Raw genomic sequence first — 17,770 nt, 5'->3', positions numbered from 1 at the left:
ACAAGTGGCTGGTTGAAGAAAAATAAAACATAAAATAGTTTGTCCCAAGTTTGTGACAAAATTAGCTGAGCTATGCTCCTCAAGCAACAGGACAAAGCAGTCTACACAAATTCAAAGCATTTACCGGTATGACATCAAAAATCACATATAACAAGCGAAATAAAAGGGATGTCAAAATAAAATTGGATGGGTGCATCACCAAAATCAAAACAAAACGCCTGGGAAACGGTTCACTGAAAGCACACAGTATTGACTAGAGACGGACTTAATGCATTCAGCTCCATGCACTGTATCATAATAAACCCCACCTCAGTGAGTGAGTGAGTGAGTGAGTGAGTGAGTGAGTGAGTGAGTTGGGTTTAACACCGCTTTTAACAGTATTCCAGTTATATCGCGGCGTGTCAGCTTAATGTGGGAGGAAAGCCCGAAGTGATGCAGGTCTCGGACGTTTACCACTTTGGTGAAACCCAGGAGCATAGGTATGGTGCTGACAAACCTAGAAACATAATCGGGGCGAACCGGGATTCGAACCCACAATCATAGGTTTCTGGCGTGCCAAAGGGTCGCAACTCTGCACAGCGCCTTAGACAACTGGGCCACCCCTGGAATATATCTCTGTAGAATAAAACTCAATACTTCCCAAGCCATGTACATACTACTCTAAAGAAGTTAAAGAACTGCCTTTTCTGTTATGTACTACAGGAATATGAAAAAGTCAAGTGTTCCTTAACTTCTTTTGAGTAATATATAATACAGCATCTACCTATGTCTGGCCCTAACATTGAAAAATGCAGTGATAACCACCCCAAATTGTGTCCATTCAGCCTAACTTGGATAATTGGGGTGACAACTAAATAATCATTAATATCGTTATCAAATGTATGGTCTTGACGAAAAGAAATCATATTTTCCATTACATTTTATCACAATAACCACTGGGAAATGTGTCAAACTTCCAATCACAACCTGAACTATTGACAGCTGATTGCTTGTGCATGGGATGATGCTTGTGACAAAGTCAATAACCAGACGAAAATACTCACAATATTTTGTTTCACAATATTCGTATCACATTTCTCTTTATTGTTAATGGTACTGGAAGAATTTGGTTCAAATTATTGTAATGAATTCCAAAACAGTAATAGTTGCCATGTCTGCACATGTAATCTGTAATAACAGAAATACAAAAGTCTGATTTTCACATCTTAGTTCTGTGGATTATAAAATAAATATTATAAAATAGTAGTCAATCAAATATGTCAATTTTTAAACACAATTTTAACATGTCATCAGAAAAATTTATTTGGACGTCAGAGCTTAACTCTGACGTCCAAATAAATCTTTCTGATGATTCCGCAGATAATGTATTCAACTCTTACTGAACATTGTGTAAATAAACAATCTCAGAACAACGCATACAGTGCCCAAACAGACACATCAGGACAAAAAGCCTTAACTATTGCACACACAAGACTAAAGCCAAGGTTGAAAATAAGTGAAAACTGCAAAACAAAAATAAATAAAAACAATCAAAAAAAAGGATTCCAAGTAGATTTAGTTTGAGGTTTGTTATTAACAAAAGGAATGGAAAGTTGGTTGCAGATAAGTCTTCTACTACAGTGAGTGAGTATGGTTTTACGCCGCTTCAAGCAACGTTCAAGCAATATCATGTTATACTGGGTATTCGAGAAAATTACAGTCGTCCTCATTGTTTGCGAAAGATGTCGAAATGATAAAACGAAGACCTTAAGACATATACTGATTTGAAGAAGAAAATCCAATAGTAGAAATGCCTCAAGATAAAACACAAAAGGAAATTACCGCTATGATAATACAATGATTATCCATACATCCCTTTTTGTTTAATATTGTTTATGACAAGATTAAATAACCTTTTCCAAAGGAAACCATGAACTTTATAACACCTTTGGAATAATACTGTTTTCAAACAATCAACAAATATTTGTCCTAAAACATAAACCTTTCCTGAATTAACACAATGACTAAAAGATATAAAATCTTCAGGAAATAAGAATAACATTATAATAATGACACAGATTTAGTTAAAATATATAAAATTCATTTTGCAAACTTATCCACTTTCAACAATCAAAATGTTCACATTTGAACTTACATGTATAAACAAATAGCAACTTAGTCATATAAAGTAATAGTTTTCAGAGAAATACAAAAATGTGACATCAAATCAATATTTTAATAGAACCTATAGCTCAGCTATATATTTTCAATTGCAAGGTTGAGATCTAAATTGTACTATCTTGTAACTACCTTGCAAGGGTTTCTTGATAACAGCTAAGCAAGGTATTTTCTGTACCCTTGGCAATGCTGGACTCAAGCAGGGACCACAGGTATTATCACACAGCTCTGTAGCCCATAGCCTTTAAATATTTCAATGCTGTAAAAATAATTTTCATAAATGTATTTCTGCATCTAAATGAATGAAACTTAACATGGAAATGGATCAACTCTCCAAGTATAGGTGCATAATTTCTATTATTGTTCTGACTAAGACAGACTTTAACATTTTAACAAATTCAACTCCTAGTAATTCCACCATAACCTCCTCCTTGACAATATAACAGCATACATTGATGTACATCTACCATGCGTACACTGTTATAAGCAAACCAAATGTCCCTTCTACACATTGATATTACATACTGGAAGCTGCTTTCATGTATCAGATACCGTATTCGACGTAATAAGCGCCGGAAGGTGTGCAATGGGGATTGTTCACTAGTGGGCGCTTATTACGTCGAATACGGTATTACTTAAACTATGATGATCCAAAAATGAAATTATTTTTGCTGAATTGAAACATCATAGAAGGTAATAGGGTTCTGCAGACCAGAGATAAACTTGGGTCCATACAAATAATTTATTATACATGCAATATATGTACATAATATTCACCAAATTTGGGATTTATTTGGGATTCGGTATTTATTTACAATTTCATCCAGTCATGATCATACTGCACGCGGGATTCAAGATACAAGAAATAACCAAGTAGGGTCTAGATGCATAATCCCATTAGCATGTAATATGTACAGGTGTATATCTACATGAGTTATAAATATTCAAATTGTGAAAGTGGCAAATATCTTGTGAATATCAAATCAATTCGTTTCATACACAACAAAATTAATTCAAAAAGGCACGTGTATAAGATGGTAGTCCACACCGTGTGGGGAGAATAGCACTTCAGGAAACAGGGCGTGAAACCCAGGAATATCACCAGTGTCTTGTGAAGAAACAACCAGGAAGTATTGTATTATTCCGCATGGTGTTGTGATATAACACAGCAGTTATTCATCAGTGAGACTGTGCAGGTCACACATTATATGTGACGTAGTGATTAAATAAGATATCTGTTTTACATGACAATATTGGGTAGTCATATTTAATTTCAAATTGGTGACTTGAGAACTTAGGTGGTTGATTTTCATTTCATGTTCAAGATCCAGGGTGGTGAAATCTTGAGAAGCACCATCTATGCAAAATCCAATAGTTTTGTTCACATTTTGGCGATGGTGAGACGTAGCACAAGGGAGGTAACTCCAGCTATGTATGTTCCTCAGCTGCGGTGTGCACCATGACTGGGACGACGTGAGATGATTTTAGCCGTTTTCCTGCAGGCGGATGATCCTTGTCTGGAATAGGTGTTGAGGTGTCCCGGTTCCCATCCTCGAGTCTGCAAGACAACCGATGTCTTGAGGTAAATGAAATATTCAAGAATTGAGTGAGTGAGTGAGTGAGTGAGTGGGTATGGTTTTACACCGCTTTTAGCAATATTCCAGCAATATCACGGCTGGGGACACCATAAATGGGCTTCACACAATGTAGCAATGTCGGGAATCAAACCCGGGTCTTCACTTTAACCACTAGGCTACCCGACCGCCCCATTTAAGAACTGAAATGTTAAAAGGAAACTGGGGAGCGAGGGGTCAAAATAACAGACAATGCTGCGCATTTAGGTTTCAGTTTCTAAGATATAGTGTACAGCTGTGGAAATGAGAAAGGGAGTGAATTGGGTTTTACTCTGCTTTTAACAGCATTCCAGTTATAACATGGCGTGTCAGCTTCATGTGGGAGGAAAGTCCGAAGTGATTCAAGTATCTGATGTTTATCGCTTTGGTGAAACCCATGGATATGATGCTGACAAACCTAGAAAAATAATTGGAGTGAACCAGGATTTGAGCCAACGATCATCGCTTTCTGGCATGCCTAAGGGACACAACTCTGCAAAGTGAATTGCATCGATTGGGCCACACATGCCCCGCAGTGTAAGTAGGGTAGACTTATACATATGAATGGTGTCTAACAATAACTGCCAATTGTCCAATGCCTAGTACTGATTCCACAACAATACAAGGCCGCAAGTCCAGCAGGCATTTACTCAACTTTTTGACCAACAAAAGGGGATACAGTAAAAGTTTTATCAACATTCGTAAATTATACGCATAAGGCTAAAAATACCAGGAACAGCAAAGGAACACATGCATAAAAATGAATAACCAAAATGGCAGTCAAACTTGAAAATCAGATCAGAATAATTTGGGCAAGTTTACGAGACTTCATTTGCTAGATCCTCCAGCCAGGGTAAACAAACTTACTGTGTTTGAACAAAGAATTTTAGATGACCAACATTGCCGTAACTTCATAATTTTGAAAATTATTAACCTGTCTAAATCTTACATTCTAGATGTATTAATACCATATAAGGGTACATGACCATACCTGCTGTCACTGGCCGTCAAGGGATGTGACTGGTCAGCTTCTGGCTCCAGGCTGACCTCCATGTCACACTCCGCCACCGAAAACTCGTTTGATATTGGCGACATCAGAGACGATGTGTCTCTCCCACCAGACACCTCCCTGTAGAACAAAACTGACCTCAATTTGACCTGTAGACTAACATATGAACATTTTTGTGTGTGCTTTTGAACATAAATGGAGTAACATTATGACTTTCACGAGAAAAGGGAGGTAACTGACTACGAAAGTCCAGAGGAGGGAAAGAAGGGACATAACTCGTAATAGACACTGGTGGCGCTATGATCGAACCACGAAATTCAGGCCTAGTTCGGCAAGGGTGGAAACTGGACTTTTACAGGCAGTTAAATCGTTTGCCTAGGGAAGCTGTTAGGGCAGCAAGGCACTGTAGCTCACCAGACATTTCAAAGTAACATATCCATGTTGGGAGTGGATCTTGCACACTAAACATAAGCAGCAGCAAGCAGACTGCATGTCGTTGTGTACTTGTAGCTGAAGCAGACTGCATCTTGATAAAACCACCAAGTTTTTGGCTGTAGTTGGTTTTTAGTCATACCAGTATCTCATGGTTGCAGCAAGCTGTTTGTTATATTTTCTTCATACCATCATGTCTCGGCTGCAGAAAGCTGTAAATTTTCTTTATATGCACGTCTCTCAGCTACAGAAAGCTGTATATTTTCTTTATACCATCATGTCTCTCAGCTACAGAAAGCTGTATATTTTCTTTATATGCACGTCTCTCAGCTGCAGAAAGCTGCATATTTTCCTCATACCATCATGTCTCTCAGCTGCAGAAAGCTGTAAATTTTCTTTATATGCACGTCTCTCAGCTACAGAAAGCTGTATATTTTCTTTATACCATCACGTCTCTCAGCTACAGAAAGCTGTATATTTTCTTTATATGCACGTCTCTCAGCTGCAGAAAGCTGTATATTTTCTTCATACCATCATGTCTCTCAGCTGCAGAAAGCTGTATATTTTCTTCATACCATCATGTCTCTCAGCTGCAGAAAGCTGTATATTTTCTTTATATGCACGTCTCTCAGCTGCAGAATGCTGTATATTTTCTTTATACCATCACGTCTCTCAGCTGCAGAAAGCTGTATATTTTCTTTATACCATCATGTCTCTCAGCTGCAGAAAGCTGTATATTTTCTTTATACCATCATGTCTCTCAGCTGCAGAAAGCTGTATATTTTCTTTATACCCCATCTTTTAGCTGCAGAAAGCTGTATATTTTCTTTATATGAATATGTCTCTCAGCTGCAGAAAGCTGTATATTTCCTTTATACCATCACGTCTCTCAGCTGCAGAAAGCTGTATATTTTCTTTATACCCCATCTTTTAGCTGCAGAAAGCTGTATATTTTCTTTATATGAATATGTCTCTCAGCTGCAGAAAGCTGTATATTTCCTTTATACCATCATGTCTCTCAGCTGCAGAAAGCTGTATATTTTGCTTTATATGCACATGTTGCTTGTCTGTGGTAGGCTGTATATTCTCTTTATATGAACATGTCTCTTGGCTCTAATAGGCTGTATATATACTTAAACACACATCTATGGGCTGTAGCAGGCTGTATATTTTCTTTATACCACCATGTCTCTTGGCTGTAGTGAGCTGTATATTTTCTTTATACCACCATGTCTCTTGGCTGTAGTGAGCTGTATATGTTCTTTATACCACCATGTCTCTTGGCTGTAGTGAGCTGTATATTTTCTTTATACCACCATGTCTCTTGGCTGTAGTGAGCTGTATATTTTCTTTATACCACCATGTCTCTTGGCTGTAGTGAGCTGTATATTTTCTTTATACCACCATGTCTCTTGGCTGTAGTGAGCTGTATATTTTCTTTATACCACCATGTCTCTTGGCTGTAGTGAGCTGTATATTTTCTTTATACCACCATGTCTCTTGGCTGTAGTGAGCTGTATATTTTCTTTATACCACGAAGTCTTTTGGCTGCAGTGGGTTGTTGTATATTTTCTTTATACCACCATGTCTCTTGGCTGCAGTGGGTTGTTGTATATTTTCTTTATACCACTGCGTCTCTTGGCTGCAGTGGGTTGTTGTATATTTTCTTTATACCACTGCGTCTCTTGGCTGCAGTGGGTTGTTGTATATTTTCTTTATACCACTGCGTCTCTTGGCTGCAGTGGGTTGTATATTTTCTTTATACCACTGCGTCTCTTGGCTGCAGTGGGTTGTTGTATATTTTCTTTATACCACTGCGTCTCTTGGCTGCAGTGGGTTGTTGTATATTTTCTTTATACCACTGCGTCTCTTGGCTGCAGTGGGTTGTATATTTTCTTTATACCACTGCGTCTCTTGGCTGCAGTGGGTTGTTGTATATTTTCTTTATACCACTGCGTTTCTTGGCTGCAGTGGGTTGTATATTTTCTTTATACCACTGCATCTCTTGGCTGCAGTGGGTTGTATATTTTCTTTATACCACCATGTTTCTTTTCAAACAGTGAATGGAAACTCCACCAGAGGCAGTAGCTCAATCTCATCAGCTACTGTGGATTCAACTCAGACACTGTTGATCCAACCCCACCAGACACTGCGGATCAAACTCCACCAGACACTGTGGATCAAACTCCATCAGTCACTGTGGATCAAACTCCACCAGACACTGTGTAATTAACTCCACCAGTCACTGCAGATCAAACTCCACCAGACACTGCGGATCAAACTCCACCAGACACCGTGGATCAAACTCCACCAGACATTGCGGATCAAACTCCACCAGACACTGCAGATCAAAGTCCATCAGACACTGTGGATCAAACTCCACCAGACACTGTGGATCAAACTCCACCAGACACTGCAGATCAAACTCCATCAGACACAGTGGATCAAACTCCACCAGACACTGTGGATCAAACTCCATCAGACACTGTGGATCAAACTCCACCAGACACTGAGGATCAAACTCCATCAGACGCTGTGGATCAAACTCCAACAGACACTGTGGATCAAACTCCACCGGACACTGTGGATCAAACTCCATCAGACACTGCAGATCAAACTCCATCAGACACTGTGGATCAAACTCCACCAGACACTGCAGATCAAACTCCACCAGACACTGTGGATCAAACTCCACCAGACACTGTGGATCAAACTCCACCAGACACTGTGGATCAAACTCCATCAGACACTGTGGATCAAACTCCATCAGACACTGCGGATCAAACTCCACCAGACACTGCGGATCAAACTCCACCAGACACTGCGGATCAAACTTCACCAGACACAGCAGATCAAACTCCATCAGACACTGCAGATCAAACTCCATCAGACACTGCAGATCAAACTCCACCAGACACTGCGGATCAAACTTCACCAGACACTGCAGATCAAACTACACCAAGGTCATGGGTTCAGGCTCTGGCATGTGCTTCTGCACACACAAAACTCTTGACTGTGCATCATTGCGGACACTTCAGATCCCGAGCCCGGGTTATTCCCATCATTGTGTTAACTAAACTGTTAAATCCTGCTGTTTGCTTTGACGTGGTCTTAATCTTTGACATTTGTTGTCTTCCAGAAGGACATTTCAAGTTCATGTACTTCTGCCGTGTAGATGTATGTCTCAGCCAAGTGTGGTCCCTGAAACAATCGCGCCAGTTGCAGATAATATCCCCCGAAGGAAAACCACCAAAATACTACTTCCTGTCAGGCATTTTAAAACAAGTAGGAATTTCCATTATTGCTCCCAGTGTGTAACTATGGTGACAAGTGGTGGGCTTTGGTTGTGCATTTTCATGGCAGACATCATTGTCCTCAAAGACTTTGTCATATGATTTGGACGATCTTCACACAGGCTGTTGAGAGAACATATTTCACCTATCCTTCTACACGTTTCCTCAGATATACCATCCTTGTTGTTATCTCCATTCCAGTTTGATAAATATCCTCGACCCATGTGCTACCATAGCCTCATTAAGGCAATGACGTCACCACCTCCACTCCTATATCTAGTAGACCTCCACTCCTATCTCTAGTAGAAATGGGTCCTTTCTAAATTATCAAAACAGAATGGAGATATGAACAGTGATGAGGGCCTCATGAAAATGTGGATTATAAAAAAGATTCTAACTACAAAGCCCAGCTTTTTGCAAACCTAGCGGAGTCACTGAACACACATTAAATAATTATGCACGCCCTGTGTCACGTATCTTTGAGAGCTGTTCTAATTCCCATCTACTGTTGTATTTTGTTTGTAAAGTGAAATAAACATAATTACCATGAACATACATATCTATTTGTTTTTTAAGGTGTGTTTTCACTTCTTTGATAACAAACAGGGCATAAAATGTATAAAAAGAGATCTGAAATACTCTTCCAACACAAAGTCATGGAAATTGACGCTTGGGAAAGCTGCACAAACCGAGATTGATGATAAACAAGACCCAGGATAAACAAGGATGCAGATGTGTGTTCACTTCCCACACAGAAATACGCGACCTTCCACACATGTGTGAAACATGATAAATAGTGCCTTGCTTTACACAAGTATTGTAAAATAGGAGGTAACACTAACAAATCTAACCTTCCCAAAATGAAAACATTACAGCAGGCGTTTATGCAGAAATATCACCAAACAGACTGCCATAGATAGTGTTTAACAATACCATGACACAGAGACTTTGACCTACCGGAGACGTTTTGACAGCATGGAGACTTGTGACTTGTATAACTCCAACTCTTCCCTCAGCAGCATGATCTCCCGGTCTCTCTCATCTACATCCTGTCGGAGATGGTACGTCGTCTCTTCCAGGTTCTCACACAGTGCCTGACAGATACACAGGATATAGTCTCAATCAGGGAGCACTACATCATGTAGGGTCGGGTAGCCTAGTGGTTAAAGCGTTCGCTCGTCAAGCCGAAGACCCAGGTTTGATTCCCGACATAGGTACAATGTGTGAAGCCTACTTGTGGTGTCCCCCACTGTGATATTGCTGGAATATTGCTGGGGATGTCTAATGTATCAGGAGTATTGGCAAAATAGGACAAGTCTTATCACTGGATTCATTTTTTTCAGATTGAAGTTTTAAAATTCTGTTAAGTACGTTAAAGAAATTCCTTTCAGATTTCAAGCATACTGCTGTTGAATGAATGTGCAAGTAATTATGAAAATATTTAATGAATGGTTGAAGAATATGAGACCATATTGACCATATTCCGACCTGCATGGGTTGTTCAGGACCTATTCTAACCTGGATCCCCACAAGGACATCCCATGCTTGTTGACTAAATGGTTAGGTGGTCAGACTCGTTGACTTGGCTGATGCATGTCATCGTATACCCATTTGTGTAGTTGATGCTCATAAATGCAATCACTGGATTGTCTGGTCCTGATTGGTTACAGACAGTCGTATATATTATGTCGTGATATAGCTGGAAAAATGCATGTCATCGTATACCCATTTGTGTAGATGTTGCTCATGAGGGCAATCACTGGATTGTCTGGTCCTGATTGGTTACAGACAGTCGTATATATAATGTCATGATATAGCTGAAATATTGCCGAGTGTGGTGTTAAACAACAAACAAACAAACAATGTCAGGTGACACAGGACGGAAGTAACCATGGCAGCAGGACACTTACCCGACTCTCTTCCAGGCTGTCATGAGGCCCTGGAGGATCATCGAAACAGAAAAACTCCCGAACTGGCTTGCTGCAATAAAAGAGAGAATGAACGTTATCGTCATCTATTCAAGTATGTGAGGGAGGAGGATGTGATCCCTCAGTACCCCTTTCTGTCGTCTCTAAGTGATGCAGGTCTCAGGCATTTACTTTAGTGAAGGGGCGGTCGGGTAGCCTAGTGGTTAAAGCGTTCGCTCGTCACGCCGAAGACCCGGGTTCGATTCCCGACATGGGTACAATGTGTGAAGCCCATTTCTGGTGTCCCCCGCCGTGATATTGCTGGAATATTGCTAAAAGCGGCGTAAAACCATACTCACTCACTCACTCAGTCACTTTAGTGAAACCCACGGAACATAATCGGGGCGAACCTGGATTCGAACCCATGCTCATAGGTTTCCCAAGGGACGCAACTCAGTGAATTGTGGCGATTAGACGACTTGGCAACCGAGGCCCTGACAGAGGACAGTATACCGACTCCGAGCCAACTAATTCTTGTTTTATTCGCTTCATGCAAAGCACTAGGAAGGTTTATCAATAAGTACCATCTCTTTGGCATGACATGGACGGGTGATTAAACCACTGACCTTCCGCTTTCCAGGCAGTCCTTGTATCCACTATACCACGGAGGTGGTCCACATGTATGACTTACATTGGTAACTAGGGTAACAGGTATCTGGGGCCATGCTTGCCAAATTACCATGATAAGCAGATCAGGTATCCAAGATGGATGTTACACGGCTGAGATTCAGCAGCAGGGATGGTTGGTTGGTTGGTTTGTTGTTTAATGCCGCACTTAGCAATATTCCAGCTATATGATGGCGGTCTGTAAATAATCGCGTCTGGACCAGACAATCCAGTGATTATTATCATGAGCATCGATCCACACAAATAGGACCGGCCGATCCCGTTAGTCACCTCATTTGGATATAATCTGGATGATAGCTGATCACACAAAAACTAGCAAAGTAAAATACCATGATTAATAAATATAACACATTGAACCAACCTGTTGCATATGTCACTGTGGCCCGTGACGTTGTTGAGGAAAGCCTGCAAGCCTTGTACTCGATCCTCCAGGAAGTCGCGCTCATAGTTGCTACGAAACCAGCGTTTAGGCGGAAGAGAAAGTCGGATGCCAGGGAACATGTTCAGCAGCTAAAAGAGAAAACATGGATTGGTACAACAGGCACGGAAACTCACCTTTACTTTATACTGATAAAACATCAGCATAATGTCCCAAGGATGTTAACATTACAGTGGGGGGCACGGGTGGCCCAGTCGTCTTAGGTGCCACGATTCGTTGTGCAGAGTTGCGTCCCTTGGGCACGCCAGAAACCTATGATTGTGGGTTTGAATCCCGGTTCGCCCCAATTAGGTTTGTCAGCACCATACCCGTGCTCGTGGGTTTCACTGAAGTGGTAAACACCTGAGACCTGCATCATTTGGGGCTTTCCTCCCACATTAAGCTGACACGCCGCGATATAACTGGAATACTGTTAAAAGCGGTGTTGAACCCAACTCACTCACTAACGTTACAGTGAAGTAATCCTGAAAAGACTATGCTACTATATTCTCAATCTCTATAGAATCAGAACTTAGTTCTCATTACCGCAAAACAAAGATTTGAGAACATCACATTACAGGTCAAATCAAATGACCTTTCGCAAAGTTTGACAGACCAATGAAATAACTAACATGAAGTCCACATTAGCCAATCGGAAAGCAGCTTTCTCGAGCTATACAGCACTAGTTTCAAACTGGCAACCACATTTTGAAAAATACTTTGATGAAATTTGAATACTGAAAAAAGTACATTTGGGAATGTCTAATAGATTGGCCAGATTGTGTGGCAGCACGTCCCAATGTAAAATCTCTTCAGTTCAAATCTTTATCCATTGTAGCAAGAGACAGACGATGATTTTGACAGATTCAGTCGTAAAGCTGTTGTTCAGATAACCCGTGTTAACTTTTTCATGGTTGAATGATTTAAAAAAAAACATTCACACTATCCCTTTCCTGATCTCGTAAGCAACGCTCCGATTGGTCAGATGAAAGGTCATTCTGACATGCCCAGTAATGGGATGTCCTCAGATCGTTGTTTAGTGGTAGCGAGAACTAAGATCTGATTTTAGTGAGATTGCTATTGTCTCAGACAATCATCTCAACGATGGCTATTGCTAGCATCAGTACGAACCCCCAAACTATTGCAGAAGGAAAAGTTAGCGAGTAAATACCCCATCTGGATGTTGGGTTAGAACAGGTCCCAGCAAGTAAGTTGGTTGTAGGATTTTGTTTTGTTTTGTTTGTTGTTTAACGCCGCACTCAGCAATATTCCAGCTATATGACGGCAGTCTGTAAATCATCGAGTCTGGACCAGACAGTCCAGTGATTGACATCATGAGCATCAATCCATGCAATTGGTATCGATGACATGCATCAACCAAGTCAGTGAGCCTGACCACCCGATCCCGTTAGTTGCCTTTTACGGCAAGCATGGGTTGCTGAAGAACTGTTCTACCTCGGCTCTTCACGGGTCGAACCCCAAGGAAGGGAATGTGAAGAAGCTACACAGTAACAAAAAACATTTTTGTCAACATAAGCAATGACTCATGTCCATGTTAACATAATCATTCACCCATACTATGGATACTGCAATGACAACAGTAGGTCCTGCATGGACATACCCTTTCATTGAGGTGACTGAAGTCTGTGTAGCGCCGGAAGACAAACCAGGATTCATGATCTGACTTATCGACCTGTATCTTGTAGACCTACAAAGAAAAATGTCTTGCTTACTGAAAAAAAACCACTAAACATTTCAACACATAACAAGACAAAAAGTGAGTCACTAATATCCCTGACTCCGACTCCCAACATATTTCTATGTTCAAAACATGAAATAAGCAGTATTTCTCTGAAAACTGTAACCCAAGTTGGAAAAGAATCCATGAAGTAGTTTTTAAGTTATCATGGTTATAGGTCGCAACAAATTTTGGAAGTGAAAAATATACCTGAAAAAAATCTTCTTTTTCAGCAAATACACATGTCAAAATCAAACTTTGCACTGCACCTCTTCTATTAGTATGGCAACTATTCCCTAAATTTGAGAAGAATCTGTGTAGTAGTTTTCTAGTTTTAGGTTGCACAAACGTATAGATAAAACATATATACCCTTTTGGGTCGGGGGTATAATAATGCTAATACTGCTCAGGGCTAGATTTAGCTATACAAAACTTGCACCAGTGCTACCAAATATTGAAAGATGCAACCTCTTATTTATGTCTACATGCACCAAGTGCATGTCAAAGATTTTCGAACAGTGACATTTTCTTTTGACTAACCCTAACTTGTCAACACAACATCGATCTTTGAACACTAAATACATCTAAGCCTTATTTACCCTACTACATCAGTAAACTCTGGGTTACATGTAATTTATCACACTTCCTCATGCTTGACATCATCAAACTGTGGGTACTTCCAAGATTATGTACACATGTTCTATTACGTTCTACAACAATACGTCTTACAATAATGTGACACAGACAGCAGACCAGCCTAGATTTCAATTTTGACAAATTTATGAGACTAAGGTGCAACCTGGTTTTGTCGGGTGCAACTAGGTTTTCTTGTCAACAGTCACCTGGTGCAAGAGAAATCAAGTTCCTGTTAAATCAAGCCCTGCTGCTGAATTGGTAACCATGGTAACAGAGCAATGAAACAACAGCATGGTGCAATGATCAGAAAACCAGAGAGAGAATGATATGTCGACAGAATCTCAATAACTCGAGAGAATCTCAATAACTCAACAGATTCCAATACATAAAAAAAATTCATAAATAGTTACATCCACAGTTTTTTCTCAGCATGTATACAAACAATTACAATCATGGTTACAACATATACTCATATTGTCATGACAGTGAAACTGAAATTTTTGACAAGCATTACTTAGAACATGAAGTTGACAGATGACAAAGTAGATACAATTTATGGATAACAACTTTATAAAGGCGACGTTGACACTGTATAAGGATTTCATCGCCTCTACAGTGATTAAAGCAGTTGTTATCCACAGATTGTGTCTACTTTGACAGTGAAACTGTTAAAATGAAGCCATCTTTACTCGGACACAGGAATCCTTAACAGCACAGACTGCTTTGCAGCCAAAGAAGTTGTGTATTTCTGTATAACATGCAACACAATTCACCATTACCTGATTTATTTTGTGTTGTATGTGTATAAATATGTGAAATGTTCAAAAATCCAATATTACAACAACACTATGCATAATTACCTAATATCTTTTTTACTTGCACCCTGTGTTTCTCTACCATAGTGTACAGATACTTATTTCCTGATCAAGTGCAAGCATATAGACTGGACCAATGGACTGGACCCAAGGAAGTAAAAATACATTGAATACCCAAAGAAAACTATCATTACCAAATGTAAATGATAACTTGCAAGTAAATACTCAATTGCTCAAAAGATTATTAGATTAGCAATAGAAACTGATGGTCTTAGCCCACCAGTCCTAATAATAATAACATATAGCAAAACCCTCAAAAGGGGAAATTTCTACTAGTTCTTAGGATACCTTACTATTGGCCAGTTTGGCAAGGACCATAGGACTAGTGCCAAATTCTAAGGCTGGACTTATCCCTTGGTTTTATTTTCAATGACTCACAGTGAACTTGGCTCTCTCCTCCATGACCTCATATCCCAGGATAGGCACTCGGATGTCTTCTGGGTAAAGTGTCTCCGGTTCTGCTTCAACTCGAATCTCCGGAATAGAATCTGGGTCAACGGGACAGATCTGCTTCAACACCCGATGTTCGGTCCGCGGTGGAGACATTGCGGGGGACGAGCCTTCAGACGTGTCCAGCAGGGTGGGCGAGCCTGGAGGCTCACTGGATCCATCCAGACTCAAGGTCGTGTTTACATCATCGTCTTCATCTCCCAAGCGAAGAATACTGTTGGTTGATATGGCCGACGGTGCTTCAGAGGGTTTAAGGGCACCATAGGATGTCATGGACATGTCGAGACTCGTCGGCTTGGACTTAGTCCGTCCTGGTGTGGAGGTCTTGTGATCATGCGCCAGAAAGGAGGACTTCCTGTCAAACTGAACAGATAACACTGCAGTTCCGTCATTGTGGAAACTTTCAGTGGCACTGATTCCAACACTTCCACTGTCCAGGTTACTGTGACTATCTGAGGAATCCATCTTGATGCAGTCACTCTGTCGATGATCACAACTTAGTGAATAAGCACCCTCTGTGAGACCAACAGCATGGATTGGTTACATACATCTCAATGACTTCTCTTCAAGTTTAGACAGCTGAATCATGTTCTGAAAAATACAAAACAATTAAGTTAACATAGTCAACATGTTTAACATATCCCAACTTTGTACAAGTGAGCAAGTATGGTTTTCGCCGCTTTTAGCAATATTCTACCCATTAATCAACATGCTATTTCGTTTCTTCCAGCGGACTACACAACATTCATACTGACTTATCTTACCACTTGCCTGAAGAACGTACGAGCAACTGTACTGAAACATGCGTGGACATCAAGTTGCCTTCCATTTAATGTCTCAATTTCACCCTCAGCATTGAATATATGCAAATATACCAGACAGGTTAATTAATACTGAGACAGTAAAAATATTGTCCTGTTGTCAGTACCTTCAACAAAGTATGTCCAGCTTTCTTAACAGTTTTTTAATCAATCAGTTAAGCTACTGTAGACCCAAGCCTTATTGTCACAGGACTAATTAAGTGCTAATTGATAAAGCAGACATCTGCTTGTGTGATGCTGTTGCAGGACTGACACTTTCAGATGCACAAAGATGATGGAATACTTTGTTTTAGTAACAGATTAGTAAGACACGCAGAAACAGATTGTCATAACATCACCCCATTAGTAATCAAGGCTATATCCCCAATCTGCCATACCAGTGAAACAACAAAGGATATGGTTGACTTACTCTCATGCTTCATGCCTGTTATATCAATATATACATTGGTTGTTGACAGTTGAAATTGGGAAATACATCATCAGGTTTTGTTTTGTTTAGTGTGCTTTAATAACACAACAATCGGCCTGGTCAGATATACTCCAGCCATACCACTGCAGCCTTTAATATCTGAATCTGGACCGGACATGGCAATTATGGTTTGACTTTGATCGAGTATAAGTGTGTGACATGTTAACATATAATTATATTTGGGCCATTTGATGATTATTTTATTATGATTACAAGCATGATAAATTATATGTCATTGATGAATAGTTGAAGGTCTCTTATCCCCTAATTCATTTACAATGTTGATAGCTGACATGACAGCAACATCCTTTCATAACTGGGGATGTAGGGGAACCTTTTGAAAAGTCTCATTACGTGAGATGCATTTTACAGCAAGCATGGGTTGCTGAAGACCTATTCTAACATGGATCGTCCCGTGATCACATCACTTTCATAAAAATAACCTGAGTATATACTTCATTTCACTTATCTTTTAATATAGGTATTTCTAAATAAAATTCAAGGACATGCTATAATAATTCAAAAGTTAGCACCACAACCTTTAATGCAACTCACATTACAAAAATTATATATGAACAGATTTTAGTTTTCTTCAGCCAAATTTAAAACAAAAATAAAATAAGAAGACATAAACAAGATAAACAACATATTTTCCCCTTGTTTGTTTCGGATAAATTGCCAACCCATATCTCGATATGATGTAGATTACATGAGGTATATTTGTGAAACTACCCCCGCATATTTGTCTACAATTACTGCAAACTGACCTTTTGGTCATTATATGACTAATAGGTTAGACTCTCGTGATCCGGTCAGTAATCATCTCACTAATCTATCACGGACAAAAATAACGTGAATAATCAGGGGTGACTTGTGACTCAGTTTGACAGTCACTGGTTGATTCGCAGTAAATATATTCTACCAGATTTTGCTGAAATGATCTCATCATTCAGTGCAGAATTAATTAAATCGATGAAAGTTGTGTCACTTCCCAATTCCACCACCATTGAGTGAACGAGTCCGACTCAAGCAAACGAATGACGAATCTATCCCCGATTTCGAATTGACTTACTCTTAGAACGTTTTTCGTATTTTCACGAGGACGATGCGCACTGTTTCTAAAACAAAACAGCTATCCACGGTAATCATTTTTGACCTTTGATCGGAATAGTAAAACTAATTAAAAACCCACCACAATCGACACAGCATTTACTTCCTTTTCTTTAACAGGTGATAGACACTTGTTATGATATTTTCACGTGATT

General features: G+C 39.8%; 1 protein-coding gene across 1 annotated transcript; it reads right to left on the bottom strand.

The window, feature by feature from the left end:
• Positions 1–1,328: 1,328 nt before the first annotated feature.
• LOC139454410 (sorting nexin-16-like) lies at positions 1,329–17,770 on the bottom strand. Its single transcript, XM_071236099.1, has 8 exons — positions 17,698–17,770; positions 15,144–15,806; positions 13,138–13,224; positions 11,460–11,608; positions 10,415–10,484; positions 9,462–9,598; positions 4,762–4,899; positions 1,329–3,715 (listed from the first exon to the last, which is right to left on the bottom strand). Exons 2-8 carry the CDS (start codon positions 15,678–15,680, stop codon positions 3,586–3,588), a joined length of 1,248 nt encoding a protein of 415 aa, XP_071092200.1. The 5' UTR covers positions 15,681–15,806; positions 17,698–17,770; the 3' UTR covers positions 1,329–3,585.

Source organism: Haliotis cracherodii, unplaced genomic scaffold, assembly GCF_022045235.1.
Source record: "Haliotis cracherodii isolate W230 unplaced genomic scaffold, xgHalCrac1.p SCAF_10, whole genome shotgun sequence".
Taxonomy (NCBI): Eukaryota; Metazoa; Mollusca; class Gastropoda; order Lepetellida; family Haliotidae; genus Haliotis; species Haliotis cracherodii.
The sequence above is the reverse complement of the archived record's forward strand: the minus strand, read 5'-3'. Positions and strand labels throughout refer to the sequence as shown.

What these genes read in the sequence shown, in the direction of transcription:
- LOC139454410 (XM_071236099.1), bottom strand. Translation starts at nt 15,680, where the DNA reads ATGGATTCCTCAGATAGTCACAGTAACCTGGACAGTGGAAGTGTTGGA. An exon ending in CACAGTGACATATGCAACAG is followed by an intron (nt 10,485 to 11,459) that starts GTTGGTTCAATG and finishes CTTTTATTGCAG; the next exon opens with CAAGCCAGTTCGGGAGTTTT. An exon ending in TTGACGGCCAGTGACAGCAG is followed by an intron (nt 3,716 to 4,761) that starts GTATGGTCATGT and finishes GTTGTCTTGCAG; the next exon opens with ACTCGAGGATGGGAACCGGG.